This window comes from Macrosteles quadrilineatus, unplaced genomic scaffold (genome assembly GCF_028750875.1).
Source record: "Macrosteles quadrilineatus isolate MER2022 unplaced genomic scaffold, UCM_ALF_1.0 Scaffold_7__1_contigs__length_78375512, whole genome shotgun sequence".
Taxonomy (NCBI): Eukaryota; Metazoa; Arthropoda; class Insecta; order Hemiptera; family Cicadellidae; genus Macrosteles; species Macrosteles quadrilineatus.
This window is the reverse complement of record NW_026542600.1, coordinates 34440261-34458026: the sequence shown is the minus strand read 5'-3', so window position 1 is coordinate 34458026 and position 17766 is coordinate 34440261. Positions and strand designations below refer to the sequence as shown.

General features: G+C 34.3%; 2 protein-coding genes across 8 annotated transcripts in view; one reads left to right on the top strand and one right to left on the bottom strand.

Annotated features, from left to right (window-relative positions):
- Positions 1–1467: 1467 nt before the first annotated feature.
- LOC128998744 (autophagy-related protein 101) lies at positions 1468–13484 on the bottom strand. Its single transcript, XM_054425076.1, has 5 exons — positions 13167–13484; positions 10674–10835; positions 7060–7273; positions 4094–4260; positions 1468–3000 (listed from the first exon to the last, which is right to left on the bottom strand). The coding sequence occupies exons 1-5, from the start codon at positions 13194–13196 to the stop codon at positions 2917–2919; spliced, it is 657 nt and encodes a 218-aa protein (XP_054281051.1). The 5' UTR covers positions 13197–13484; the 3' UTR covers positions 1468–2916.
- Positions 13485–15017: 1533 nt separating this feature from the next.
- The window catches only part of LOC128998723 (protein O-mannosyl-transferase TMTC4-like), a 49305-nt gene continuing 46556 nt past the window's right edge, over positions 15018–17766 (top strand). For 3 of the 7 annotated variants that reach the window (XM_054425036.1, XM_054425042.1, XM_054425040.1), the window contains exon 1: positions 15018–15675. In XM_054425036.1, coding sequence (XP_054281011.1) covers positions 15600–15675 — 76 coding nt within the window. In that variant the 5' untranslated portion in view covers positions 15018–15599. The remainder of the gene's footprint in view (positions 15676–17766) is intronic. The other 4 variants (XM_054425037.1, XM_054425041.1, XM_054425039.1 and 1 more) reach the window with 3 other exon arrangements.

Sequence of the window (17766 nt, the reverse complement as noted above, 5' to 3'; positions counted from 1 at the left end):
AGCTTATGCCAATAACTTTTAAATTGTCGGAAAATCAACCAAAGTGGATGTGATATTTTGAAAGAGAATAACATTTCCTACAAATTACTACTATGTATTTCTTGGAAATACTTATAGGCAGCCAAAAGTTAGCTACAAATTGAAACTTGAAAAAACAGTTTTTAATGTATTAATGTTAATTTTACTTTTTCACCCCAAATATTTTATAAAATCATACTTTAATAATTATTTGCAAATCTACGTGAGTTTGGCTTTCCAATGACCCACTAGTTAACAAAATCAGTCCAGTAGAATCTAGATTTAGTTGTACAAAGTTTAAGAAAAATTATCACTAACTCAGTATTTTCTCACTACTATAAATTCTGAGGTTGCTTAGCTCTTTTGCAAATAACTTCTTTTTTTTTTACTTTTTAGGAAATTGACCAAAGTGAAAGGTGATACTCTGAAAGGGAATACTATTTTATTTTATACAAATTGATATTGAGCATTTATTGAAAATACTTAAAAAGGTGGAAAACATGTTTTTTTTTAATTTTTCACTATAAATCATAACAAAAACAAACTTTCATAATTATTTGCAAATCTAAACGAACTAAGCTTTCCAGCAACTCATTAATTAGTAAAATTAGTCCAGTATAACTCTAGATTTAGTTGTACAAAGATTTTTAAACAGAATTATATATAAGTAGATAGATCCTGCTGATAACTGAAGTAAATCAGTGTGGTCCAAGTCTATTTCTTGACTTTCCAGTAGTTAAAGACCATCAGACAACAATGTTAAGTCAACAACAAAACAATTGAACAGTTGATATTGTCGAATAATGTTATGCATGATATTGTCTGACTGATTTAAGAATGATTCTTGCGTTTCAGTTGTTCCAATACTATTAATTAGGCTAGACGTTTTTATCCAGGCTCTACCCCGGGATTGTTTTTTTACATTACTTTCACTCCCTTTTCCAAGACTATTAGAGGTTGTGTAAATGCATAATTGCCAGGCTGAATCAATATACTGATTTTCAGCACTAAGCCGGAAGAGGAAGGGTATCTCTAATAACCTTCCTACCCTGATCAATTTTGAAAATATTTGTATATGACTATCCATTTTCACATTTAAGATAGGAATGTACTCCATGGTAATCCTCAGAGTTCTTTTTTCCAAATTCTTTCACTTTTGACCACAAAGTGCAGTTTACGTTTTATTCTAACAGAGACATGGATGCACATTTTTTCTCCTAAATAATTTGATAACAAGGATGTTTACTCCGATCTATCAGCATACAATCAATGCAACCAAACCATCAGGTTAAACATTGGTGTTTATTACGATGCTTTTTTTCACTATTCACTTGTTTTTTCAGCAACCAGATAAGCAAGACAAATATTGTAATTCAAGAGGAAAAAGTGTGGGAAAATAAATATATAAGGAAACAGATGATTAACATAACTTTTTAAGAATATTGTTTAATACATATAATTTAACACGTAAGATCTTTAAAAAAATAAAAGTAATTAGAATTAAGTAATAGCTTACTCAAAAAGAGTCCTATCCATCATATACTTACAATCTGTGTGTTAAAATATTTAAAAAGATCAGAAAAATTACAATTTTAGAGAGTTAGTTTATCTTAAACAATACTCTAAGAGATAAAACAAACAAAGATAACACTCTTAACATGAATAGCTATCACAATACAAAAAAAGATAGTGACTTACATCATAAACGTTGTCATTAAAGTATAAAAAATATCATTGCTATACTTGAAACATAGTCATAACTACTATTAAGATCACTGAAAGAGCAAAATAAAATTATAACCACTGATTAAACAACAAAGGCAAATATAAAATAATTAAAATGATCAAAGAATAATGTATTTTACATTGGACTTCAAAAATCTACAGGACAAAAATATTGCAAAATAGAGTATTTGTATTTTACAAAAGTAAATATGCTATAAGGGAGGGATAGTCTTTAATATGCCTGGACTGATTAAAAATGGCACACTATATTTATTTGTGTTACAAGTAAAATGGTTAAAATAACTAGTACAAAAACAGCGTGGATTTTCTTTTTTTGTCATACTGCTGCAAAAACGGCTATTTTAACTAAAAGCATTGCAGTGCTAAAAATATTCTTCTTAAATAATAAGATAAAAAAGGATCAGCTGCAATCAAGGTTGAACAAACCTGAGCCTGTTTGATTGGTTTTTATTTGATTCATATTCGAAAATAAATACAACAAACCTACAAAAAAAGCAAGAGTAACATATGTAACTAAATAATTGGTAAACGCCTAAGAACAACCGAGTGAAATATGTTAGCCAAGTTGAAGGTAATTTTCTTAAGAATCCCTGGAGCGTTTAACTCATAAACAATAAAAAAAAAAAAAAAAAAACACAAAGAACATATCTAATCTCACAGTTTACTAGATATTTATATTAAAATCATTCTGGTGTTTGAAAAAATATTTTGAGATGGTATACAACTCTTCAGTGGCCGTTTGAAATTAACAAAATTAACATTGCTCTTATGTTAATTTCTGGCAAATCCAAGATGGCTGTTAGCTTCCATGGACACCTTTGGAGGACAATTCGAAACTAAAAAAAAAACACATTTATAATCTGACAGTAGACCAGATATTTAAATTACAACCATTTTGGTGTTTGAAAAAATATTTTTGGACGATAAATAATTCTTCAGCAGCTGTTTGAAACTATCCAAGATGGCCGCTAGCCTCCAAGGACTCTTAAGGCTAACAAATTTTGTTCATACAAAGCGGTTAGCCAAATATTTTGTGCAGCATGACAAAAATATAATTCTTGCCCAAAATTGGCTTGGTACAAGTTTGGGAAGGTGAGTGGGGACCATTCTAACAAAACTTACTAAGGAGTAAAACTTGAGAGAATTATTCATTCAGAGGGAGAGTGAGTCTCGAATTAGCTTTTTCATTGTTGAGCCGACAGAGGTAACAGATGGGCCCGATGTCATGTACACAATCTGAAACAGAAAAATTAGCAGTTGAATACCAAACCAACTAAAATAAATTTTGTACACCTGACCTATACCGGTAGCCTAACAGAAGAAAATTAAAATTTCCACTTGTTACTGAAGTTGTTGTCAGTGTAAGTTCTCAGTTTCTCGGTCCCTACAAATGACAAGGCATTCATTTAAACGAAACCGACCGAATCCATTTAAATTCAGTTTTGTAAGTATAGAAGAAGTATAGAAATAATATAAAATCCCTCAAAAGTAAAAAATCTGCTGGCTGGGACTGTATTCCTATCGATCTGATGAAAACCGTCTCTAATTTCATAACTGATCCTTCATATCTATAATGTAAATCATTTTTTTTCAAATAAACACTTTTCCCAATAATTTAAAATATGCAGAGCTCAAGCCTCTCTTCAAGAAGGGAGAGAGACAAAGGAATGTCCCCCATTGTAAGTTTTCTCTAATTCTTACAGTTTCCGATATCCCAATGGTGGCCTCCTTGAGTTGATCACCCTGTATATACAGGATGATTAGTAACTTTTTCTAAAAATTATTACAGTTGAACCTCACTAATTCAAACCTCGATAATTCGAAAACCTCTATAATTAGAAATGTTTGTCTGTTCCCCTCAGAAAAAATCTAAAATTCGAAAAATAATATACCGATAATTCAAAATGATTTTTACTCTTAATGCAGCCACTACAATTCCAATTTGCACATGCTTGAGCCTCTACAATTCGAATTGTGTTGCCATAATTTGAATTGTTACCTTCAAAATTCGAAGTTAACCTCTACAATTCGAACTGCATTACCGTAAGCCTCTGTAATTTGAATTTAGAACAAAAATACGCCTGTTCAAACATGAACTGACGCTCTTATTGATGTTCCCACGATGTGTTCATTAGTCTCCGTTCTCTCAAACTCTCTACACTTAAAACTGGGACCTCCATAATTCAAATTTTATTTATCTGACCTCTACAATTCAATCTCTCTATATTTAAAACTTCCTATAATTCAAAATATATCGTCTTTCCTCTGAAATTCAAATTAGCGAGGTTCTACTGTATATCAGATATTTTAAAAGCATTGAAATCAATACCTTGTACAAGTAGGGCTGACAATCATGATAGGATGTGTCAAAGATGAGATCCAAGTCTGGTTGGCTTGGCATTTTCGGCACGTAGTCATGCCTGTTCATTATTTCTGCGATATAGAGAATCTTTTCAGCCAACAGCTCTCCAACCTTCTCCCTGCAAAGCTGGCGTTCTGAAACAGAAACATCAAGCTGATGTAATCAACTGGAAGATTCAACAATTTCAATGATATTTGATATTTATACCTTATATATATTCATGTTTAGAAAATTAAAATTTGCTTTGACTTGAGTTAGTATTATTATATTTAGCCTGTCAGCAAGTAGGTTTGTTAAAACATTTCCAAACACTCAAATGCAGTCTATAGTCAATTGATGAATGGCAACCATTTTATAGTCTTGATAAGCTGAGTTCGAGTTTTATAAAACACTGCTCGAAATTGTGACAATTACAATACAAGACTTCATTGGTTTAAAATTTAAAAAGGTCCTGTTAAAAATATTGCTTTAAAAGGTCTTGTAAAAATTTACACATAACAAGTCTAACAGAATTTCTACGACTTTTTTACCTGAACTAAAAATAATAAAAATTGTAACTGAGAGGATTGATTGATAAATAGCCAGCATGACAGAATTGCATATAAAATAACATTACTTAAGTGGAAAGATGTTGACAGGGTGTCCACAAAAGGTTAGTAGTACAATGTCATACATAATCCATACTGTTATTGTTCAAAGTCAGTGGCGTAACTAGTCTGACTACGCCTCGATGCAAGTATTCCCCGTGCGCCCCTATTCGTAGACTCATTCTCCCCCCCCTACAATAACCTCCAACGAAACTAACAATGATATTTCTCTGTACTTCCACACTTCCTGGTTACAATTTCACTACATACACCGTCGCACCGATGAGATCACGATAATAGTAAACAAAAAAGAGTCACGAACATTTTGTTGTGGCTGTAATGGAATAAAGTACCACAAATATTTTTTTCATTTATTTTCGGTAAGCTACAGGGAGTTTTGCTTCAACATATTTTTTTTGCTAAACATTTTCTAGAATATCATTTGTTTGCGCCCCCCAAAGGCCTGCGCCCCCTGAATTTGCATTGGTTGCATTGGCGTTAGTTACGCCACTGTTCAAAGTACTTTATCTACCTGTGTTGGTTATAAAGGCCACAAGCATAAAGTTTAGATTTTTTTACTCATGATTGCTGCCAAGCGTCTGACGCGGGGCACTGCTCTGGGAGCAGACGGGATCGCTGATGGCCAGCGTCTATTGCAGTGTTGTTTCTGTGTTCTCCCGTATACTCCATACTATACAGTGTCTTAATGTAATAGGTAACTTTTCTGCTCTTTTTATTTCACATGGAGTGTGATTGCATACTGTTTTGAAATATCTTCTTCTTCTAGCAAGTCGCAAATGAACTTAAACTGTTTCCTTTAAAAGTAAAAAAATCATTAAACAGCCTCTCGTCTGCATTAAATTGTTTTTTGAAAAGTATTTTAAAATATCCTTCCTCACTTCTCTTTTTGAAAACACTGTGAGAACACAATAGAGGTTTACTAACTAGGTCCAGAATATCCTCGTTTTCTATCTCTTCGATTAACAGGATCTTCAACACTTTGTTCTTAACACTCATAGTAAGAGCAAACTACATTTTAACACAGTCAGCAACACACTGTTGAACTGACGCGTTCTTGGACAATGGGCCTTAAAGCGATCGACCATCAGCGATCATTGCCCGGCAATCCCCGCTCTGACATGATCACTTCAGATGTGTCTTGGACAACGCACCTTTAAATCTAAATTATTGTTGACTAGCAGATACAAAAGACTCTGTTGGCCAACACACTGGCTTCTTCGTTTTCCAACATCACTCTGTGAGATTTCTTCTTATAAGGTAAACAAAGGACATTGTCTACTTGGCCAAAACATGTTAATTGATGACATAAGAGACATTATGAAAGCCTTTCTTGAGGATTCCAACAAAATGAAAGTTTATTTCCATACATGTGTGAAATTGATGCTACAAGCAACAGCGACAATGTTACGGAGTTTTGTTGTTGCAAACTTCAGTATCATTGCAACTTAACTGCCTTGTGGAACACGTTCCACAGTCGCGACGTTCCTTTGCAATCATTGTATTCTTGTAATTACCAGGCACACCTCTAGCAGCCAACGTTATGGTGGGGCTATATGGTGCACAGTATTAGGCTGTCACCATTCATTAATGGAAGACAAAATTTGAATCAGCCATGATATTTTGACATATCATGCAGTTATATCAGGTAGTTAGTTCTAGGGACCAAGATAAAAATTCAAGCTAAATAAGTTTTAAAATTCAGAAAGTTTTTATTAATTATATTCCACTGTACATGATCCAAATTGACTAGGTATTGTGCTTAAATACCTCATCTTCAATGCAATTACTGTGTAATAATAATACAAACAATGTAGGCTTACAAGTATTTTATTGTATGTACATTAATTATTAATGAGGTAATATGACTAAAATTGGCATATGAAAAATACTTTTACTACATTTCTATGAGAACTTGAAGCAATTTGGCTTAGATTAATGATTGTCCAGCTAGATCCCTCTTTCATGGTATTTCTATGACATCATGAGTACATATCAATGTACAGGCTGACATTTTTAAGTGGTATCAAAGATAAAATATTGTCTGTTGCATTTTTTGTGTGTATAAAACAATTATGGTATGGCTATCAAATTCAAATTTATATATGAGAGAATGTATTATGAAATGTTTATATTAAATTAAAATATAAAATAATGAGTTTAATTGCTCAGTTTGATTTTTAGTATAGTAGTTACTGGGTCTAAGACAAAGTTATATGTGCATAGTTATAGTATTTATAAGACTGAGAGAAACATTCAACACACAACATTCAACATCTTATGTGGTAGGATAAATTATTAACTGTCAATGAATAGAGATAGACGCACCATGTTCATTGTTGAGTTTGATGAGCTCCAAACGGACGTTCCACACTTCCCAGGGGATGCATTCTGGAGTGAATGGCCAAATGTTCTTCTTTTTCTGGAAGAACTCGAGTGAAATTTGACCAGAGCCTGGACCATCAGTGCCTCGCAACACCTCTGAGAAGATGGAGATCTCACGCTTCAAGTTCCTATCAAGGCTAACTGAGGAGCAGCAGACCTGCAGATTTATCAGTGCATAATTAGACATTAGTAAAGACGGGAACGAGGAATTGGTTAACTCCGGATCTTATGACCTCTTGTTAAATTCCTATCTCCAAATTTGGTGGCTGAGCAGAACTCACTAAATTGTTCGGTAGCTTTACTGTGATATGCTACAAGTAACGGTTTTTTGAAATAATCAAATTTAAAAATACCCCCGCCGCAGCAAACCTGCAGACTAAGCGAATTTCCATTTGCCTAATTGGATTTACACTAAAATTTCTCCTTAAAAATATCACATTTATTCCCTATTTAAATAACATTAGTTTAACATGTACTTAGGTTTGCTGCAACAGGGAGGGTAAAAAGGCGTTTTTTTTTTTATGTTAATAGTATGTTAGTATAAAATGAATGCATTTTCCAAATTTGATCAAAATATGATCATAAACAAGCAAACTAAAACAGTTTACTTATTCTCCATAAAAATAACATGGGAATTTTAAATTTACAGTTTTTTGGAATTTTCTACGTAACCATTAGGCGCATAATAACGCTTCAATATACTAAATTATTTTTTTTTTAAAGCTCTACAAAATGGTTTGGAAAGAAATTACTAAATTTTAAGTTTTTAGGGTCAAAAATGGGAAAAACCAATTTTTGCCCCATAAAACCACCCATAAATCCCTGTTTCCATAGACTATAGAAGGATTTATGGGGACTAAGTCTGATCATGCTGGTTCGCGAACTCATTCGAATAAACGTAGGTTTACATGTATGTACCAAATTTCATCAAAATCGGATGATTTTTGCTCGAGTTATCGCGCTAACGGAAACGGACACATATATTAATATATATATAGCCTATATAATAATATTTATATATTTATGAATTTGAACTTCTAGGATGGTGTTTTTGGTCTCTAGGGACCTCAAAACGAAAAAGTAAATTGGTACCGGGTCCAGGTCTTACCACGAGTACTACGGTAATAGCTTAATCCCTATAGGGGAAATTTGCTAAAAAAGATTTTTGAAAATTTGCAAATGCCCATTTTTCAAAATTTTCAAATAGCCACATATGTCAAGTGGCACATCATTTTATAGGTTTTTTAATTCTTAACAACTTTGTAATTTACACTTACTTCGTATCTCTTTTAGTTTTTGTGTAAATAACCAAAAACCTAATTTTCCCATATCAAATGCATGTTATTTTGGTTTAACCCTAAATTAAATGGGGCCTTTAGTTTCAAACCCAAATAACATGCATTTGATAAGGGAAAATTAATAGCTTGATATGGGAAATGTTATAGCTTACAATAAGTCATCTAATCAGTTCCTGACTTGTCGTGCACGCTCCCATATAGGTGCCACCCTGACAACATGCCATCACTTCAAACACGTGGTTATCGCTGAGAACTAGCCTCTCAACTTCTTCTTTATGGTAGGTAGCGGGTTGTCACGATGGAAAATAGTCACCATTGTACTGTTGGCAACACTGGTGCGGCCTAAACCGGATCACTAGTTATATCGGCTCCCGGATTTATCAGTGTTTAGACTATTAATTGACTTATTTGTGCCTAATGTTTACCTTAAACCAGTTTGTATTATATCCATGCTCATTTAGATCACATAAATTCAAGTGGAAATTATTTCAATTATCGTCTGTCGTCAGTTTAAAATCGGTCGCTGCTCAGTCTGCTCTCTCTCGGTTCTGCTCGCACAGGCATTTCGTACTGCACGTGTTTCTGAGGAGTTGGAATACTGAACTTGAGTGTGTCAAACTGTCTTCTAGTGGTGTGTTTTGTGCTACGGGTGCTAATGAATGAATCTAAAATTTATCAGTTCTTCACGCCGGTGTCGAGAAGTGTGAAACCAGCGGTCAAACGAAACCGTCCATCATCCACATCGCCACCTACTGTACACGACACTTGTCACAGACGTGGTTGGTGGTGATGAAACCCTGGGTAACCTTACCCGCAGACAATTACTGGATGATATTAGTACTCTATTAGATAGCAAACTTTCTAATTTAGTCTCTAAATTAGCTTCTAAAGACGATGTGACTAACCTCTCATATCAAGTTATTAGCCTATCGGAGGAAAATAAAAGTTTGAGAGAGGAAATCGAGGCTCTCAGAGCCCCAGAAAAGACAGTAGTAAATAAACTTGTTGATTTAGAAAGTCGTTCTCGCTGCAATGATTTAATATTTAAAGGGTTTAGGAGTTTAGAGAAGTCTTAGATAAGTTCTGTAGGGAGGTTATGGGGGCAGAGGGCAATCTGTGGATAAATAGGGTGCATCTTCTTGGCAAAAAAGGGTCGACAATTAACGCACACTTTGATGTCTGTCATTTATCGATTGCATTTGTAAAATATTTGTAAGTTTAATGAACCATAGATTGAATGAGTGGGTTGAAAAACGTAAACTTTTAACAGAATTCCAAGCAGGGTTTAGACAAGGTTATTCAACAGTGGATAATATCTTTAATCTTTATTCTATTTTAAGTTTTCAGCTTAATGTGAAGAGGGGAAAAGTGTTTGCATTTTTTGTGGGTTTTTCGTCGGCTTTCAACACAATAGATAGGAATGCTTTGATTTTTAAATTATCGTGCCTAGTTGTGTCGACGAAAATGATTGAGGTAGTAAAAAATATGTATACTGGCACAGTTTCAAGTGTTTGGTGTAACGAGGGGGTTACTGTACCTTTCAGCACAAATGTGGGTTTGAGGCAAGGTTGTATTAGCTCTCTGATTGCATTCAGTTTAGTTATAAATGACATGCCTGATTTTGTTGGGGGAGGTTTTCATTGTGCAGGCAGAATAATCAGTATGTTGATGTACGCAGACGATATAGTATTTTTGGCTCCTACGGCAACCTGTCTACAGTTGATGATTTCAAATTTAGAAAAATATTGTGATAGGCCTAATTAGAATTTAAAAGTCAATCCAACAAAATTTATTCACATTAGGTCAAAATGAAAATTATTTAAAGAAAATAATGTTCAAAATGGCAGATGAACAGATCGTTTGCCTAGAGTTTTATAGAAGGCTAGAAAACTTGGTTGTCAAGTGCTATTGTGCATGCCCCGTTCGAACCATCCCCGCTTACAGCTAACAAATAATCAACTTGGCAATTCTTTCAGCTTGCAGCATAGCTTACTGCAACCGAGCCGGCTACACGCTAGGTGCGACTGTGTACGTGCCCGTAACAACGCGTGCTTTAATTCTACATTGCAGTAAGAGAGTAAGCGACCGGCTAAGTAACCAGCCACCTGTGCAGGTGTCACTGTATTTTTACCCTAAAGAATGGTTGTTTATTATACTGGCACAGTAATCCCAAAGTGTAAAGGAGTGCACATAATTCTTGATTTATTTCTCTCTATACTTGGAAAATAATAATAAACACATTACAGATTGTATACTTACATATGTGAAGTCAATAAAATCACAGTCGACATCTGAATACCCTATAGTGCCAACAGAGTAATTGCCTTCTTCTTTATAACGGAATTTGCCAAGTGTACGATGAAATAATACTGTGTGAAATATGCTGGCAACTGCTTCATCCACTTGGTGACCCTCTACTGTCTGTAGAAAATAATTTAATGAAAATAAACTGAAAAAAAAACTAAACCATACCATTTGAAAACCAACATTTAAAACAATAAATAAAAACATAAGGCCAGAACTTTAAGGAAACATCGAATAAAAATATGATAGGCCTGCAACATTTAGAGTGTATTAGATGTGTTAGTAGTGCAAGTAAGTTTATAGTAATATCATTGATGAAAACAACTACCGATATAAAAAAAAATAGCCTAATCAAACCCCTTTTGCCGCCACGGTCTGATATAACAGACGCTAAGACATAATATTTATTTACTGGCCAGCAGGATGTCCAAATACAAAAAAATAACCTAGATCAGACAATTTGTCATGGATAGAAACATAGAATACATGCAGAAACACACTTTGCTTCCCTTTTGAGTTACGTGTTTTGTAAGTCTGTGTTGAAAAAAGTGACATTGTAAACACAGGAGTGCCTTTCAAGGTTATTATCAGTGTGTTTCTCAAGTTTTAATATGTTTAACAGGTATTTTTGTTTTTAATATGAATAAATTTCCTCCGGATATAAATCACCAGTCAGAGAATTACAATTTTTGATTAGTTAGTAGCTGACGGTATTGATGGTGAGTTAGGTGACGGTTTCGTCAATGAAATTGAATCGTCGTCCCGAGAACCTCCTCCCTCATCTTCTGACAAAAATTAGTCTGATCCTGATCATTCTCTTTTTTTCTTTATTTGGGGACGATACAGATGATGACCCTGACCAAGTTACATTCCCTCTACAGTATGAGATTTCCCATAGAAAATTTACTAGTGTAGGCCTAATGAAATATTTTTGTCTATTTTAATAAATACAGGGTGTTTTTAAAAGAATGCCAGGATACCAAATGGTCGTTGCTCGGGGACTATTCAAGATAATTAAACGATTTAAACGTCAAACTGAAGGGTAAAGAATAAAGTTTTTTTCTCACTCTTTCATACAATTCGGAATGAATTAATAAAATTCAGATTTTCATCAATCTTATATGAGCGTAAAACTGGCAAAGCCCTCACGCTTAGGGCGATCAGGGGGTTTATCTGATGTCTTAACTGAATCTTTTTCGGCACAAAAACTCTATCTTTTATAGATAACATCATAAAGTGACCAATTTAGGTTTGTCACACTGAAGACTTCGTCGGGCAATTGATTCTTTCGGGCTTCTCATGCAGAATTGTCAGATTTCTTCGACTAGGCTATATCATCGCTTGTTTTTAGCTGGCCAGGTAAATGTCTTTTCAAAACACTTCGGTGCCACGAAACTCATTAAACCAGCTTCAAGTTTCTTTATCTTCAAATAGATTTAAATTTAGTTTAATTTAGCAATAGATACAAACTCTGCGAACTACAGATTACATTCTGTGCCTTCTGTTGCGCCGTAAAAACGTCGTACTTTGGCGACTGGCGTCAGGCGTATTAGTCACAATAGCGGTCTATCACCCCGGACCTGTTTTACGCATGCCAAGGTCAAAGTTTCCTCCCTTGCTAGAAGGGAAACAAAACTTAGTTACTTTAGCTTCAATTTTATGTACCTTATGTACCAATGTTTAGTTACCTTGAATAGCATCCAAGCAATTACCATTTAAAATCCCGGTATTCTTTTGAAAACACTCTGTACATAGGCTATGATCTCACAACAACAAAAACAAATCAATTAATTTTTACGTGTTCGAGAAGTGAGTGACAGAGTGACTATGTCACTACGACTATGTAGGCCTACGACTGTACACCTAAGTTATGCAGTCGTTAAACATATTTTATTCACTGAAATAGGTGTAGGCCCTATGACTATCCATATGATAGGCTATTGTATCTCATTCGAAAGCTCATGAAATTCTGTGTTGTGGTATTTAATGGTTTTAGATAGCACAACTGGTGCTGAAGTTATCAGCTGTTATTTTTCGTAAATATTTATCGGGGTAACTAACTTCAATTTCTGTTGACCAACGCTAAACAAGTTGAGTTTTGGTGTATTTTCACTAACAAGATGTGACTTAATGGAAGGGTCTTAATCAAAAGGGACTCACTGGGAGATACCTATTATTGACAGATATCGCTTTTGTGTTGTTTTAGTATATCTTAACCATACTGACTCTTTCATTAGCCTAATTATTTACAAGCTAAGCCAAGGTTAGTATATCATGCATTAATACGAAATAAATTAACCTTGTCAAATAAGTAAACTTAATATAATTCATTGAGGACTAGGCTAAGCTAGGTTGAGGAATCAGGATAAGTTAGGCCATGTTATTAATATATTTGATTTATAAAGAATACAGCTACTGTTAAAATTGCTTTCTTCAAAGAAGTCTTACCAAGTCAAATGTTTGAGATCGAGCATTCATGTTTATTACTCCTATCCATGGTCAAATTATGAACAAGATATATCATGACTTGAGCATTTTCTGTTATCAAACATATGAAACTATGAGTGCTTCCGACGTAACTTGAAATCATACATCCACAATAAGCACAACATTAAGGTCACACAATCATGTATTGTAAAAAAGAGTCGCGTATTTATAAAGTAAGAATACTGTGACCAAAATATTTACTACTCAACAACAGTTACAGATCTTTAACTAACTTATACCTATTTCATTTCTCATTTCATTTTTCTTTCTCTGTTTCTCTCTCACTGTCTCACTTTTGACAATAAAAATTAATTATCAGTTTCGCCAACACTCTAAACAGATTTTCTTCAGATTTAACATCATACAATATGGTATGAATTTCATAGTCAGTCGCTATGCCACATTTCTACGATTGTTATGAAACAATTTAAATTTTCCATGATAAGCTATGCCACATTTATACGATTATAATATAAAATATGGAACAAATTTTAAATATCTGCTATGCCATTATAAGGTATGACACCCTACCAAAAAAAATTACCGTCGTGAAGTTAGCGGCTCTTTTCATCGGAGCTTTTTCGGATTGTAATAGATATGGGTTGGTACGCCTGCGGACGCCACAAACGTGTTTTGCAGGGATGTCGGAAAAGCAATTCAATGACAATACGGTGCGAAATGATGGTTTTACATTTATATAATGTCAATTATACCTTGATAAAACGTGTAGACACGTTAAAACTAATTAATTGACGTATTATAAAAGGCATATTTGAGACCGTACTGTACATTATACGTAGCTATCTATGGCTTAACAAAACGTGATCAAATAAGACTCCGAACATAAAAAAGGGCATAATCTTTTTCCTAAGCCAATCACATCAACTTTGAGCTATTCTAATGGTAATATACAATGTGTAGAATACTCAATATAAATATGATTGAGGCAGTCTAGTAAATTACGAAGCTATAAGGCAAAATCTATATGGTTGATATAAGAATTTGCGTAAGGAAAAAGTGTACAAACTTTTTCCTAAGCCCATCACATCAACTTTGAGGTATTCTAATGGTAATATACAATGTGTAGAATAATCAGTATGAGTATGATTGAGGCAGTCCCCTAAATTACCAAGTTATATGGCAAAATGTATATGGTTGATAGGAACCATATACGTTTTGCCTTATAACTTGGTAATTTAGGGGACTGCCTCAATCATACTCATACTGATTATTCTACACATTGTATAATACCATTCGAATACCTCAAAGTTGATGTGATGGGCTTAGGAAAAAGTTTGTAAACTTTTCCCTTACGCAAATTCTTATATCAACCATATAGATTTTGCCTTATAGCTTCGTAATTTACTGGACTGCCTCAATCATATTTATACTGAGTATTCTTCACATTGTATATTACTATTAGAATAGCTCAACGTTGATGTGATGGGCTTAGGAAAAAGATTATGCCCTTTTTTATGTTCGGAGTTTTAATTCTACGTATAATGTACAGTACGGTCTCAAATATGCTTTTTAAAATACGTTAATTAATTAGTTTTAACGTGTATACACGTTTTATCAAGGTATAACTGACATTATATAAATGTAAATCCATAATTTCGCAACGTATTGGTATTGAATTGCGTTTCCGAGATCCCCGCAAAACACGCTTGTGGCGTCCGCAGGCGTACCAACCCATATCTATTACAATCCGAAAAAGCGCCGATGAAAAGAGCCGCTAACTTCACGACGGTCTAATACCCGGCTGTTCAGTCTTATCTTGTCAAACATTACCTAACCTAAAACCTAAAGACCTAACTGAACTGTCAAAAAATAACAAATTACCAAATACCAAATACGAGAACAGATCAACATAACATTGATGTCATTGTTGATTGTTTTTGTTTTGATTTTCTAAGTAGAAATATAAAACAATGTTGCTTTCCATTTTGCAGTTAATTTCTTCTTCACAATGCTAGTTAGATGAATAGTAATGCCTTAGTTAAAAGTATAAAGTATTTATTCTCTTATACCGATTAGTTTTAAGTTTAAGAGGAACTTACTGTACTGTAAATTTAGTTGTCTTAACCTAGGTCTATTTCTGGCAGTTCAAAACAATTCTTCTTTTCTCCTTTAAAAAATAAATAGCAACTATTTCAATGTTTACATTATCATTTTTATTTGTCATCTTAAGCATACCAAGTAGGCCTAACATTTATATTTTCCATTAAGTTAGAATTTTTATCTTGTCAATTATTTCAATGCCTATCTTTAAACCTAATAGGCCCTAGTCTATATTTTTGTTGTCCCTAGTCAAATAAAATGTTATAACTTAGGCCCTACTGTAAGCTACGTTTTTCTAGTGCATAATAGCCTATATTACTTTTCGATAGAAAAATGGATCATGCAAATAACCATCATGTTTCAACATTGCTTCAACTGATTACTGCTGTCAAAACAATGAAATTTCAGGGTAAGTACAGTACATAAGTAGTATAACGTATTAAATAGCATTTATGGTATGGGGTACAGTTTCTTAACTGGGCTATGCTAATATCGATTGAAACTATCGATTCGAAAATTAAACCTTCATGCGATTCAAACAAATTAGACTAAATAGCCTAGCAAATTTATTTTTAGCATTTGCAATATAGCAATCCCGAAAACTAGTTTAAGAGCACATTGGTTTATTCGATCAAATCGTTATCTGGTCAGAGCTCGAGTCCCGAGGTGGCCGGATTAGGGAGGCTACTTGTAACAGCTATTGTAGTAGGCGCTAAGCGGTACCCTAGGGTAAGTTACTAATCAATGCCAAAAAGGTTTTTCTACAGGTTTAGTTTGAAATAAAAAGAAATCAAAAATGAAATGAAGTGAAAAATTCTTTATTTTACCAGTCAAAGTTAGGGCCACATGCCCCTTTGTAATACTGAGCTTATACTACTTAAATGTTATATTGAATTTTTTGCCTTACCTACCTAAATTAGACTATTTTAAGCACTTTTTACCTTTGACACTTTTGGGGGAAACTCACCCTGAAAACCGAGAAAAATGCTAGAAATCGGCGCCTATTCTATGCTCCTGATAGTGAATGGTAGAGAGTTCCAAAGGCGACATGCTGTTACTGTATAGGCTATGATCTATTAAAAACTGTTGTCTTATGGTGAGGAATTTGGAGAGTTGATGAGCCAGAGCGGGTAACCACCTCCCCAAAAATTGTTCGTGAGATAATTTGGAATTTTGAGATTGATGGCCGAATGAGTTAGCCTATATTAATAATGGGTATTTCTCTAATGTCGGACAGTTTTAAAAGAGAAGAATTTATATAATACGGTGTGACGTGATCCTCTCGTCGAAGATCATATACAAATCTTATACAGTAATTTCGAGCTTGTTGCAATTTTGTTGCCAAAGCCACGGTATTACAGTAATTGAAGTGGGGAAACACTAGTGACTTGATCAGTAAGAGTCTAATGTGAAATGGTTAAAAGTCTTTGCATCTTCTTCAGTGTGTGGACAGCGGCAAACACCCTTTTACAGGTGTTAACCACTGTGTCAGTCCAGTCTAGTGTATTGTCAGACCAAGACTTTTAACTTTGTCTTAGTATGGCAATACAGTACCGTTCACAGTGATGTGAGGTAAAAAATTTTGGTCAAGTCGGTTTAGTTGTCGTGAGTGGCCAATGATGATTGGTTTGGTTTTGTCAGGGTTAAGTTTTAGTCCATTCTTTGCTGCCCACCCCACAATTCTGTTGATGTCGTCGTTCATTGATGTAATTGTTTCATTCACCACACTGACTTTGAAGTGAGTGTAGATTTCTAAGTAATCAGCGTAAGAATGAAACTGAACTGATGTCGTTTATGTATATAGTAAAAAGTTAAGGGCCATGTATTGATCCTTGAGGAACACCACAAGGTATCTGCCTCCAGTCAGACATAGTTTTGTCATGACACACACACTGCTTTTGGCCAGGAAGATATATGATCTCAGCCAGGATAATGAAATATTAGAAAAACCTATATTTTGAGTTTTGTAAGAAGAATTTCATGATTTACTGTACCCGAAAGCCTTGCTAAAATAAAATATCATGGATACAATCCCAAAACCTAGTTTTGGCTATTGCCGGTAATATTGGCAATAGGTCAGTGGAAGCGTGTCGCAACTCCACTAGCCAGCATAATCTTGCAGTGTACTTGGGTTTTGTTGAGTGTCACAAAGTATTGGGTACATTGGTTGCTACATCGCGTTTGTTTTTTTTTGGTCGTGGCATGGAATGTGTGGCCTAATTGTTGTTAACAAGAGGTGTCATTATTCCGTGTGACGTGTAGTTGTAGGACCACCAAACCTAGAGACAGTTGGTCAGTTGGGTTACCAGATCTGTGAGCCGCGGTTACGCACTATCTTTCCCTCCCCACGGGTGTTTGGATGGGTGGGCAAATCCGCTTACCAAATTACTTATATATATATATATATATATTGGCAATTGATAGTAACTCATTATAAATAACTTTGTTCTTTTACAATAATAAACTAAGCGTCAAATCCTCAACTCGGCCGTCGATCATT

Coding starts and splice junctions, on each gene's coding strand:
- LOC128998744 (XM_054425076.1), bottom strand. CDS start 13,196: ATGAATGCTCGATCTCAAACATTTGACTTG. Junction 4,261..7,059: donor CAAACTCAACAATGAACATG/GTGCGTCTATCT, acceptor TTTCTGTTTCAG/AACGCCAGCTTTGCAGGGAG. Junction 3,001..4,093: donor GTCAGCCCTACTTGTACAAG/GTATTGATTTCA, acceptor TTTCTGTTTCAG/ATTGTGTACATGACATCGGG.